Source organism: Mercenaria mercenaria, unplaced genomic scaffold (assembly GCF_021730395.1).
Source record: "Mercenaria mercenaria strain notata unplaced genomic scaffold, MADL_Memer_1 contig_3584, whole genome shotgun sequence".
In the NCBI taxonomy this organism is placed as follows: domain Eukaryota; kingdom Metazoa; phylum Mollusca; class Bivalvia; order Venerida; family Veneridae; genus Mercenaria; species Mercenaria mercenaria.
In genome coordinates, this window is record NW_026461737.1 from 29,197 (window position 1) to 43,418 (window position 14,222).

Consider the following 14,222-nt stretch of genomic DNA (forward strand, 5'->3'; position numbering starts at 1 on the left):
ATAACTTATATTGTAACTTTTTTATAACTGACCATAGGAAAAAACCAAGACCACTTTTCTGTGGTACAACATAGATGTTACTTTCCAATTTTAGGTGTATTTTAAGGTTTCTCTACCTGGTAAGGAGTTTTTTTGTGGACTTAGAAAAACAAAAGACTTACAATGATTACTAAACAACCACAAAATTAAAATTCCATTTGCAAATACAGGTGCTAGAGTAAAGAAATCTGCTGTGACGGGCGTATATTGTGACATTCTGGCACTGTTGTTTAAAATAAAACTTTGTTAGAATATTTGTCTTTATGAAGTCTAGGTGATGTTGGATACTAAATCATATAGGTAATAAATAGATTACTTAGCCAAAACTTTTAACAATCAAGAGGCTGCATTTTCTTCCTCATCGTTATGAATCTTTGTCAAAATGTTTGTCTGTATAAAACCTAGGTCAGGTTTATAACTGGATTACCGGAGATTAAAAATTAGGTCACAAGGCCAAATCATAGAAACACTTTTTTTAACATTTCAGAGGCCACATTTTCTGTTTTATCTTCTTCAAACTTTTCAACCTGATCTACATGAGTTTTGGTAAGAATGCATAGATGTTTAAAATCTAGAATAAGTTTGTAACTGGGTCACTTGGGTAAAAAAACTAGTTATTTTCGTCAAATTATAGAAGAACTTTGTTGAAACTTTAGAGGTGATTTTTCAACTTGATCATCATAAATCTTTGTCAGAATGTTTAACTGTATAGTCTAGGTCGATTCAAACAGGCAATAACTGTGGTCAAAAACTATGTCGCTGAGTCAAATCATTGAAGCCTTGCATTAAATGTTTGTTTGCATGGAATCTAGGCCAAACCGTAGCACAGGGAGCTTCGTCATTTCTGAAGGGGTCAAAGGAAAGAAAAAAATCTTCGGAGGCTAATAACTTACCTAGACGGAGTTTCCTTCACACCGTCCGGACCACACTTTTCTCCTCATCTTTGAGACTTTGAAAGACTGTAATCCCTCAATGGATGACATTGTACCGGACCGGACGTAAATAATATTTTAGCTTGTGACCTATAAGTCTGACCGTGAATTTTAAGCTATTGATCTGACAGTTTTGGATGAAACATTGTATACGTACTGGGAACATTTGGGCCAATAAACATTAAATCCCTTGGTGGATGGTTCGGTTACGGATCGGATAGAAAAAACCCAGTCCGAGTGTGCATTTGACCTTTGAGCCAGAGATCTGGGTTTGCACATGCCATCTTGTCTCGTTATGAATGAAATTTGCGCCAAGTGATACTAAAACTTCTTGATGGATGACAGTTTTGGACCGGACACTAAAGTGCGGACAGACCGGCAGACGCATGGAGTGATGGAAAAATCCCTTGCATATAATCAGTAGGTTATCAGTTAGTATTTGTTTGATGTTTCCTATACATTTACGACAAAGGATAACTGGAAAGACATGTAAATTCCAGAAAATGCAAATAAATCATATTACCACTATTTTCGTTTGAGTTACAAACATTCTGAATGCTTGAAAACACTGAAAGGTATGTGTATACAACATCTTTTTTTCTTTTGTTTTATTATTTAATGTTTTCCCTTCATGTACCTCATACAGACAATAAAAATAACGTTTACATAATACATATACAATTTTTTTACTGGTTTTATATATCGAATATATGTCTACTTCTATTTTTTATTTTTATAACATGATGCTCATATACTATCATTTGTTTAATGTACATCAGGAAATCTCTTTTGAAATCTCACATAAATCTCACACCCACTCTCAAAGATACACATTCTCATACAAACAACCTCCCACGCAATCATACACACACTCACACATATCCATATATACATATGTGATATCAGCAGATAAAGTGTTGTATATCTACGTTTTGTATCCAGCTGCCATATTCTAATCTAAAAGTATGTTTAGGGAGAATTTTTTTATATAATGTAGTTACTTGTAGAGGGAATCCATTCCATTTATGGTAGATCTAATATTCTTTTATTTTGTCATGTTGCAACGCTATTAACTTTTCCGTTTCCAATCTTATCTTCAAGTAATTTAAGAAATGTTCTAAAATTGGCATAGTTTTATTTATTTTATTCTTATAAATAAAATATTTTGCTGTTAAAATAATACCATTTTTAGCTTGACTTTGTAAAACTGGTTCCGTAATTAAAAAGCCACTATCTCATATGCGAGTTCTAATTGTACGTTATTTTGTTGACGAAATTTTCCCAAATCTCTCCAAAATGTTTGTATATGTGGACATTCCCAGAAAAGATGTTCAGTGGATTCAACATGCATCTGACAGAAATCACAAAGGTTTGATTCGATAAGACCTTGTTTTAGTAGAAGTTTATTTGTCGCTATTATTCTGTGTATAAATTTGTACTGGAAGTTTATAAATGTACTATCTATCGTTGCTGTAAAGATATTCCTATATATTGATTTACATATTAAATTTGCTTTTGAAGTAATATTATCCCATTTCGTTTCAGCTTTATTTGTTAATGTTTCTTTTTTTATTTGATGTTCATATAGGAATTTATTTGCCCTTTTTGTGTCCATAAACCTTTTTTAAAATAGCTTTTCTTTCTGAAGTTAAAGGTCCATTTTCTATCTTGATTTTTTGTTTTAGTTCTGTAGGTATACTTTTTATTAAAGGCATGTATTTGAGATAGTCATGTTCAGGAAGGCTATACAAATTTTTAACGTCTTCATATGTATAGAATTTATTTTTTCGGAAATCATATAAATGTTCGAGATATAACACACCTTTGTCGAACCATTTTCTATAGAAAAATGTTTCATCGTTTACTTTTATTTTCTTGTTGTTCCGTATTATCTCTTTATTTACATTTGTGCATTCGGACAGAATTTCAATCCACGCTGTAATGATATCTCTTTAAAAGGGATTTGTCTTATAATTTGTAAATATTTCTCTTTCATTGAAATTACATTCAAATATCAAGTTTGCTCCTATTTGTTTTCTATATTATTCATGTAAATAGCTTTTATTATTGATTTGTTATTATTATTCAGTAACTTTTTAATCCAACAGGCCTTAAATACCCTATTAAACATGGAAAGATCTATCATTTTTATACCTCCATTCAAATAGTTTTTCTTTATTGTTTCCCTCTTAATTTTATCTAGTTTTTTATCCCATATGAATTCAAATATGTTTTTTTTTTCTAATTGATTTATTGTTTGTTTTGGTGGGGTTTGTAAAACAGATAAATAGTAAATCAATTTTGGTAAAGCAAAACTTTTTATAACTGTTACTTTTCCCAATAGCGTCAGTTTCCTATGCTGCCACAGTTTGAGGCAATTCTTAAAGGAATTCAATTTTTTTTTCTAAATTTTTAGATTGTGAAATTTGTGTATCTGTATAAAAGGTAATTCCAAGAGATTGCGCAGAATCTGATGTCCATCTAAATTTTTTATTTGTACAATATCTAAAATTGTATTACGTATTGAACCAGCCTTTAATACTTGACACTTTTTTCATTTAGTTTTAGACCGGAAATATTTCTAAAATTGTCTAATATACTTATTAACGTTTCAAAAGACTTTCTTGATCCATCAGTTATGAAAGTGGCATCGTCAGCAAATAATGCATTTTTTAACTTTACTATCATTGATATGTATTCCTTTTACATCATTGTTTTTAGAATACAATTTGATAATAACTCTATACAAATAATAAACAAGTAAGGGGAAAGTGGACATCCTTGTCGTACACCTCTTTCGACTTCAAAAAATTCTGATATATGACCGTTATTTATAGTGCAACTTTTTGCTTCTTTGTAAAACAGTTTTATCCATTTTGTTATGTAATTACCAAAACTGACGAATTCAATTGTTTGTTCAATTGTTTGAAACATAAAATTATGATTAAGGCTGTCAAAGGCCTTCTCGAAATCAGAGAAAAATAGAACTGCTTCCTGTTCTAAATTTTCCATTTGTTCAAGAACTTCAAAAATAACACGAATATTGTCTCCTATGTGTCGCCCTTTCATAAAGCCTGATTGACAATTCTTTATAATCGATGGTAAAACATTCTTTATTCTATTAGCTATTACTTGAGTCATTATTTTATAATCCGTATTCAACAGGCTAATGGGCCGCCAGTTCTCAATATATGTTGTATCCTTGTTTGGTTTCGGTAAAAGCGTTATTATACTTTGTGTTTGCAGCTCTGTTAAAGAGTTATTTTCAAAAGAGAACTTAACGGATTTTATATAGTGTTGTTTTAAATCATTCCAAAATATTTTGTAAAACTCTGTTGTTAACCAATCAGTTCGTAGACTTTAATTGTTTTTCATGCTTCTCAAGGCAATGCTGAATTCATGTTCTGTTAATTCTTCACTTATTGTTTAATTTTCTATTTCACTTAGAGTGTTTATTTGTGGATCCATAAAATTGAATTGTGATGTTTTTTGCTCTTTTTTGTATAGATTTTGATAAAAAACGTTTTTGCTCTTTCAGAATTTGTTTTTGATCAGTTATAATAGTTCCGTTTACATGAATCTGTTTCATAGACTTTTTCTCATAGTTTTGTTTTTCTAAGGTTGAGAAGAACTTACTATTTTTGTCATTATATTCAACTTGCTGAGCTTGTGACCTCATAATTATTCCTTGTATCTTTTTCTCATTTAACTCATTTAATTCTGTTGTATACTTATCATATTCCTCTGTTAGTTTTTCAATATTGTTTTTGTCATGTGAAATATGTTTTTCTATGTCTTTTATTTTTAACTGTAATTCTTTTTCCTTTTTTTCCTCTTCCTTTTTTGTTTTTGTAGCGTATTTTATAGTTGCATTCCTTATGTTTCCCTTGATAACTTCCCAAAAAATATTTGGATTTGCCTGTTCGTTTAATCTAGCTGTTTCCTTGATTATTTCCTTTATTTCTTTTTGAAAGTAATCTTTTTATAAGAGACTGTTATTCATTTTAAAATATCCTTTCCTTTCGGTTGATTTTGTATATTCAGTGTTAAACTTACTCATGAATGACTTATATCCGACATCCATTTCGCATGAATTTGTACTATTGACAAGACTTTGAGATATCAGAAAATAGTCTAATCTACAAAAAATATGCGGTTTATCGCTAGAGTGCCAAGCAAATTGTGATTTTTTAGGATTTATTTATTATTCTTCAGATGTCGCAAATACCAAATTTTTCCATTACATCTTTTAATAATGTACTGCATTTTTATGAGTATTTGAATTTCCGTTCTTTTTATCTAATTCTGGATCTAAAACTGTATTTACATCGCCATCCAAAATTACATTTTTGCCTTCATGCTCCGTAAGAAATTCTTCCAATTTACTAAAAATTGAAGTGTCATCATTATTCGGTCCATATATGTTTACTATCAGAAAAGATTTCTCTTCAATGTCTAGTTCAGTCGCTATTAAATGACCCCTAATGTTTTCAAATGCAAAATGGTTGTTTAACAAAATGCATGTACCTGCACTGTTACATTTTTCCTCACTGAAATAAGACCCCTAAAAGATATATATCACACTTTTGCTGTTTTAGCCAATGGAAAAGCTCTTTACGTTTCAGCTTGTTTCCTATCCCTCTGACATTGAGACTACTCAACTTAATACTCATTTATCAAATACAAAGTCTCTATTCAGAAATACGACAGATGGATAAAAAACGCAAAGAAATAGTGAACACATTAACTTATTCGTTTTTATTCATTTGTATCTTGTTGCAATAGACATGTAGCAACTACACACAGGAATGCACACACACATATATATATATATACATACATACATACATACATTATATATACATATACACACACATACATACATATATATATGTATACATATATACATATGTATATATATATAGTAGAGAGAATATATACACACACACACACACACGCATATATATATATATATATATATATATATATATATATATATATACACATGTGCGTTCATGACTTTTACATTTGTTACAGAAAGCGTAATGCTAAATATATTCTAAAACCATTTATGTTTGACCCATATATACCAAGGTTAATGTTTCAAAATAAAGTGCTATTGTAATATTCTTTTTCTTATCAATGTAGGGATAACGCATGTTTTTTCGTGTTATAACATCTGCAGAATCCCGAGGGATTGGTTGGTACCCGAGCCCGGTAGGGCGAGGGTACCAACGTATCCCGAGGGATTCTGCAGATGTTACAACACGAAACGAACATGCGTTAACGCTATTCTAGCATAAAACGCGTAAAAACTGATACATGAATAGAATCTCACTCAACGTCATTTAATTTCCACGAAATGCGCGGGAATGTCTAAGTTGTTGTTTTACGTTGACGTCATTTTGTTTTGAATTATCCGTTTTGGGGCCGAATGACGTTTAGCTTTGCCACAGATCGCGCATATATAAAAAGGTGTTATAACAGCACACGAGCGCGAGAATCTCTCTGTTAACACACGTTTTCTCTCCTGTTAAAACACCCCCGAAAAGTGACAAGAACAGCAGTTTTATGCTAGAATACAAGTATATACTGAAAAGCCGTAACAGCATTCTATATTTATAACCTTATCTATACCACAAAACCAAACAAAGCAAAGTTCACCCACAAACATATATTCAGTAAGTGTACTCTACAAAAATGTTTTCAATAAGCGCACTCTACATCTGTTTCTATTTTAAGAAAGTTTTGATTAGTATACTTTCAATAAGTATAGTTATCAATACAAATTATACTGAAGAGCTATAATAGCACACCTAATTCATAAACCTTTTTTTATCGCAGAGACAAAAACACAAAGTATAGCGCCCTTACAAAAATATATTTTGATCAGTATAGTTTTAATAAGAATAATTATCAATATAAATATAAACTGAAAAGCTATAACAGCCTTCTAAACTCATAATCTTTCTATTGCAAAAAGAACAAATCCCAAAGTATAGCATACCTACAGAAAATATTAAAAAAGTGCACGCTACATCTGACCATATTTTAGAGAAATTTGACCAGCATACTTTAAATCCGTATAGCTATCAATACAAATATATACTGCAGAGCTATAACAACTTTCTAGATTCATATTCTTTTCTATCGCAAATCTAACAAAGTAGAAGTTTAACTAACAATTATACTTTACATATCTCTCTATTTTAGAGAGTTTTTTTATCAGTATACTCTTAATAAGTATAGTTATCAATATAAATATATACTGAAAAGCTATAGTAGCACACTAAAATCCATAATCTTTTCTTTCGCAAAAAAATAAAAATAAATAAATCGTGAAGTATAGTACACCTTCAAAGATATATTATATACATGCACTTTTTTGTTACATCTTTTCATTTTTAGAGAGTTTTGATGAGTATACCTTTAATAAGTATTGCTTTCAAAGTATTGCTTTTACAAATAAATAATTATTACAAATAAATAATAAGAGCTGGAAAAAGCAATGTATAGCACACCCGCAACGTATTCGATAAGTGTACTTTACCTCTGTCCATATTTTAGAGAGTTTTGTTTAGTTTACTCTTAAAAGTATAGCTATCGATACAAATGTATACTGAGAGGCTATAGCAGCACACTAAATTCATACCCTTTTCTATAATAGCAAAAACATAGTGCTCCTACAAAAACATATTAAATAAGTGTCCTTTACATGTTTCCATATTTTAAATAGATTTTATCAATATGTTTTAGTGTAGTTATCAATACAAATATCTACGTACTAAAGAGCTATGACAACACTAAATTCGTAACATATTCTATCGCCAAAAAAACCACACACAAACAAACAAAAAAAAGCATAGTATACGTATAACCTATATATGTTGTGCTCTTCCTTCTATTAACTACAGTATTATAAAACTTCTTTAGATATTTTTTATATCTTGTTCACTGTCAATAGCCAAAGAACATAGACTATATTGAGTATATACACCAAAATTTTTATAAAACATCAGTCAGTAGATAACCAAAGAGTATAACATCTCTTTTATACAGACATAAGCTACCGAATTTGTCAATTCTTTTATAAATAATATATGCAAAACAACAAAAGTAGATCTTCTATTTTGTATAGGTTTTGATTTCACAAATTTTCACTCTTTACAATAAATTACAATCACTCTAAGGGCATAACATTTTTTGTTTTATTCCTATTTTACATGATTTCATATTGCGGAATAAAATATTCTTTCATGCTTCCGTATCACAACTATACTTGTTTCTTTTATACCGTGTTCACACTAGCAGATCGGTTTTATTTTTATCTGGCACTAATTGGTTATAATTGGTATTTGACATTTAAAACCCATCAAAATATAATCCAGTTTGCGACCACACTAGGCAAAGAAATGTGGTTTAAATATATACATGCAATGTTGGAAGTAAACAAATATTTTGCAATAAGCAAAAAAGGTTACAAAGAAGGGGGCTGACAGAAACAAGGAGTCATTAATGTTTAAACTTCTGTGTTCATCTAAAATTTTCTGTTCATTCCATCTATAGTCAATTTTGAGCATCAGCATGACTCCATATTGCAATTTAATGTTTTTGCTTCATCAACACTCCAATTACTTTTGCCAGCCATAGCATCAATTGTTTGATACAAAAGAGAAACACGTGGTATTCTTCAGCCAAAAGGTAAGATCTGGGGATTTGGGATTGTAAAACCAGTTATAACTCACATTTGGGTTCACACTTGTAAAATAATGTAGTATTACTTTTTAATATAGTATTAAAACCACCTCCTGAGGTAGTTTTAATGCTACATTACAGAAACCACTTGACCTTTACATAATTCACGTTTTACACCACATATAGTGTGGACGCAAACGAGTTTAAAAAATAAACCCAAGTTAATGTAGGATTAAAAGCGTAGTCTGAACGCGGTATTATACAAAACTTGCTTTAAAACGAACTGTAGCTGGTGTGAGTTTAGATGTAAATTCCATGTGTATACAACATTGTTTTGCCAGAAAAACGCTCATATTTTATTTTTTCTACACAATTCCTTAATAAAACATATTCAGGAATGATGAAAATCGTTTTAAATACCCACATCAATAGACGCTTAAATAACAAATATCGTTTTTCTGTCCAAGAAAAGGTCACGTTGGATAGTTTACTTGCAATTACGAGCTGTAAATTATGTATGATTTGAATTCAAGTAAGTATACTGCACGGTTGACAATGATCATGCTTCAAACAACAGAAAAGAAGCTCTGTACTGTATCAAATTTAGAAAGTTAGCATAAAATAACATCAAAATATTTGCACATAAGTTGCAAGAATAACATAGTTGTCATATATAGGTACGTTTTATTTAGTATATACATTTTATTTACAAAATCATTTAGAGTGACTTATTATGGACAGTATTTTAAGGGAAGTGCAAACATGTTCTAATGCTCATGCTGTCTGCTAGTTTTCCTAAATGATTAAAAGCAGTGCAGAACATTTTCACAATCTGTTAAAATGATATTATGATTCCAGATTCATAACAATCAATTTATGTTGCATTATATAACGGACATTTACGATAACATTCAAATATGTCTGTCTCTATTCTGATAGGACCAATGCATCATTAACGCAGCCCTTTTCACTGTGCTATTAGTTGTGAGCTCTTTGCATACTCTGCCATTTGCAATACCAAATTTACAGACTGTACTCCTCAATCATAACACAATTTATAGCATAAGTTATGTTAAAATATTCCGACAAAAGGGTAACAATATCTGTTAGGCAACAATATCTGTTAAAGAACATTCACTCAACTTTCGTTTAACTGCAATGTAACAGTTTTATGTTAAAGCATTTTTTGTTTGTTTCTGGCTTGATGTTCTACATGTTATAATTTGTCACCGATGGGTACAACTGGAGATTGCCTGACTTGTAGTAGTGTCTATAGTTAATATAATATTTCTATTATAAAGTAAACATCACTGAAATGAAGTAATGAGTATCATGTCTTGGATATAGTTAATGTAAGGTGTTTATAAACATCAACTCCCGTAAAATCAGTCTAATTCCCCTTCGTTATGAATTCAAGGACCTTCAGCGCATCTTCTTTCATGTTGTCTAGAATCATTTCTAAGAAACATTCCGCAAATTTGTGTGATTCAGTTATTCTAACCAGTGATTCAATGAAGCTTGTTGGACCTAGCTGTGCCACCTTCTGCTTAAGGTAAGCTTCCGAGTTATGAAAAAGTGCCTTTAAGCCATCTCCATTAAGTTGGATGCTGTTTGTTTTCAGTTGCAATTTTGATTTCAGGTCAGACAGACTTACTTGCTTGAACTCCGTTATTTTTTCCAAATTGTCATCAGTCAAACCAAACTGTTCCTGGTAAAATGTAATTTCTCTGATGATATATGCAATGTCAAGACAATCAAAGACCGCATCTAAAAGTTTTAATAACTTTGATTCGGCAGGTACCTGTGTCAGGAGTTTAAATGCCCTGAGAAGAACAACAGGCCAACATCTTTTACGTAGAGCCTTTGCTTTCTCTTCAATTATTTTCTTCGAATTTGCCCCAACCGAGTATATGAGAACTAACTTCTTTACGTCTGGTGCATCATCAATAAGCTGTTCTGACAGCTTTGGGAAGTCAAACGATTTGGGCTTAAGTGAAGAAATAAGGAACTGTTTTGGTACTTCTCCAGGGCTTGATATTTTCCTCATATTATTCATTGATTTGCTCTTCAGCTGCATAAATACATCTTCTTCTTTTGAGTTTTGTTCCCTTCTGGTAACAGACAATATATCATTATCAACTTTCGTGTACACGAAGTAACATTTCTTCTTTAATTTGTCTAATTCGGATTTTAACCATATTTCAGAATCTTTCAATCGGCCTGAATATACCAGCAAAAAGAAGTCGTAGTTTTCAACTTTTATGTCCTCGATGTACGACATCCTTGGAAATTTAGGTGAATCTACACCTGGAACATCCCAAAAAGACAAATTTGGGAGCTTGGGGTGCTTATATTCTTTGCAATTAGTTGTGCATTCGCCAACTTCTCCAACAGCAGCTGCGCCTTCCTCACCAGAATGCAAATCCATTAATGCATTGATCAAGCTAGATTTACCAGTTCCAGTTTGTCCTATAATTGCAATGCTTAGTTGCGTTCTATCGTGCTTTTCTAAAGCTTTTTGCAAAACAGCATGTAAATTCTTTAGGCCATAATTCAGGAAATGTGCTTTTATATCTGTTTAAAAAGATAAAATCAATAAATAATTATCTACGCCAAGAGGTATATTACAAAGACTTAAGAGAAAATAATTTATAAATCTGCATCTACATTTTTTTTTTTCAAATTAAATTTTGAATACCAATGTATATGAAGTTTACCAACTAGATATACAATCAAAAGTTGCTAATGCCGAAAAGTTATCTTTAAGTTCAAACTATCCAAGTTCAACAATTTACAAACGCCGTGCACCTTTAGAATGAGATAAATAAGAAATATAATTGTAATAATCTTAATTATCCATCACCTAACAATTATGTAACCTCTGTTTCTTGTGTTACTGTTTCTTGCACACTGGGCTAGAGTTTCAGTGATTTTACCCATGCCGTAAAAACCCATCTGGTATCCCCGAGCTCTCTAGACAGTTAACTAAGATCCGAACATTTTCCATTTTTATGTAAAATTCGATAAATATTTAATAACTTGTTTGTTGCTCTCTATTCCTTTTAGTATATTTCTTGATTCAAAGCTGTTATTTAACGTTATAACGTATCATTGCACTACAAATGATGATATTAAACTGGAACTTTGTTGTTGTGTGTTATGGTATCCTCTTTTAACGGAAGTTAATTTACGCGCTTTGTTAAAATACGTTATTGTATGTAAGAATGATACAAAGGAAGTATTCGATTAGTTTTATCTATACCATAATTTGTGGAATAATGTATGCAAGAAAAATAATATATCATTGGTTGTAGGTACCGAAAGGAATTTCCGACTCTCGGATAACTAGTTTGGTGGTTACTAGACAGAGCCTCGTTACCGCTAACACATTAACCCTTAATATATTTCCATCTTCCTCTACAACCAGTGACAGATTTTTATTTTTTTTCTCTCTCTCTCTCTCTGTCTCTCTTGTAAAATGAATCAAGTTCATTCTTTTCTGTTGATTTTGGTGAAATGTAGAGATGAATCAGTTTACCATAAATATAATTTAGATATGTTTTAGACTTTATTGTTTTTACAAAAGAAACTTTAATCTAAAGACAAGACAAATGGTGCAATTTAGATAGTTGATTATATTAGAGACGTGTTCACGTTTAGGCGTTATGAGTCAGAAACAAAGCCGTTACATAGTAACATGTTAACGTGTAATTGAATTACATCCTACAGGCTAAATATAGCAGAAATACAAACGAGCCAGTATAAACTGGATTAATAATGTAACTTCAAAGATTCGTTTTCTCGCCCTTCAATGGATAAGGTTATACTAGGGAATTAATTGCATTTAATGTATATACCTTCATCTTCCAATAACTCCTTCCCCAAATCTTCGTCTGACGTCAAGGCCATATCAACATATTCCTCAACCGTCTTTTCGATCTTTCCTGAAGTTGAAATCAATGCTTAATAAATATTTAGCACGCGTGGAAACATAGACAACATCAGTATGATTTGATCATTGGAAAGAGAAATACAAACACGAAAAAAGATCTTTTAAGAACAACAAGAATGTCCATACTATAAGAACACAGTTTCTGTGTGCTTGAGCGTGCGAGTAGGTCGGGTGTTTACATGCATTTGTGTGTGTGTGTACATCGATTGATACTCCCCTAAATCTTTGACTCCTAAAAACAAACAATCGCATAAGTTGCAAGCCATTCAATATGGGACATACGCAAATATGCGCATTGGTGACTCTGTAGGGGAGGTTGCAGGGCGTTTCGGGTTAGTGACTAATACAGCAAGATTGCATCTTTTACGCTGCAGAAAGAGGTTATTATGAAAGAAACAAAACGCAGATAATATTACCAGATCTGAGAAAGAATAAATATTCGGCCCTGGCATATAATTTCAAAAACAATAATCGTTTATCAACAGCATGACACATTTCCTTGTTAGTATATTTTTTTTCTCGGATCCTGTGAAAAAATAGTTTTATGCAATGAAACGTAAAAATGTTTTTGTGCAGTAAAATGTATATAAAAGTAAGTTTTTAGGAAATAGTATCGCTACATACTCCATTGATTTCTAATTTAACTTGATAGCTAGTAATACCCAGTCATACTCGCATCACATTTTCGACCCACAGATAAACCGTCATAATGCACTGTTTTAGATATAGACTTAATGCAGTAAACATTATTCCTTCATATGAATTTCTAGAAAAGATAAAGTTCTATCCAATGGTACGATTAGTCCAATATATTAAGGCGTTAATTATGGAAAAAACACAAATAAAAGGCAAATAACGCACTTGTATGGTATTCACCTCAGACATGCGTTTTTTAGTGGATCACCACACAAAAAAAGTACCATCCACCTGAGTGCTCATCATCAATTAAATTGAGATAGATTGATTCTCATTAATTACTTTAGATATAACCAATCATTTTAAAATCATCATCTATTTTACTATTTCGATGCCTTTATCAAACATTGAAATAAGTCGAAAAGTGTTAAATATTTCCTTCTTCTTTTGATAAAATATACCTTTTAGAGAAAAAACACATACGAGGGGCGTTCAATATGTAATGTTACTCCGTATGTAGTTCCGTAACCGCATATTATTTTTGGATGCGGTTTTCGGCACATTATAGAGCAATTTATTGGGAACACAATGCTATATAAATCATAAAAATCTGTAGATTCAAAATAAAAATATAACCATTTGAATGAGGTGTACTCGAGTATACTGGACAATTTTATGTCCAAAATATTGAGATTGTAATATGCAATTCCTTGATTCTAATATTCAACAATTAGAACTATCAGTTTAAACAGATAAAACAAATCATGATCTTTACAAAAACATTTGAAAACTAAAATAGAAAAGTTTATAACAGTATTAAATTGACTGTGTATATTTTTACTCGAAAAATGATAAGTTGAGTACAATAAGCCTCTGCAATTTTGTCAGGCGCGATAATCATCATTTAAAAAATTCTTGTATCTTATGTTGATACTAGTATCTTTATTCTCGATTGCGAAACTAGTTCT

At 31.1% G+C, this 14,222-nt stretch overlaps 1 protein-coding gene across 3 annotated transcripts in view; it reads right to left on the reverse strand.

Annotated features, from left to right (window-relative positions):
- Positions 1–1,295: 1,295 nt before the first annotated feature.
- Positions 1,296–14,222, reverse strand: part of LOC128553202 (interferon-inducible GTPase 1-like) — a 35,228-nt gene continuing 22,301 nt past the window's right edge. For all 3 annotated transcript variants that reach the window (XM_053534322.1, XM_053534324.1, XM_053534323.1), the window contains 2 exons: positions 12,524–12,610; positions 1,296–11,240 (listed from right to left, as the gene is read on the reverse strand). In XM_053534322.1, coding sequence (XP_053390297.1) covers positions 10,057–11,240; positions 12,524–12,610 — 1,271 coding nt within the window. In that variant the 3' untranslated portion in view covers positions 1,296–10,056. The remainder of the gene's footprint in view (positions 11,241–12,523; positions 12,611–14,222) is intronic.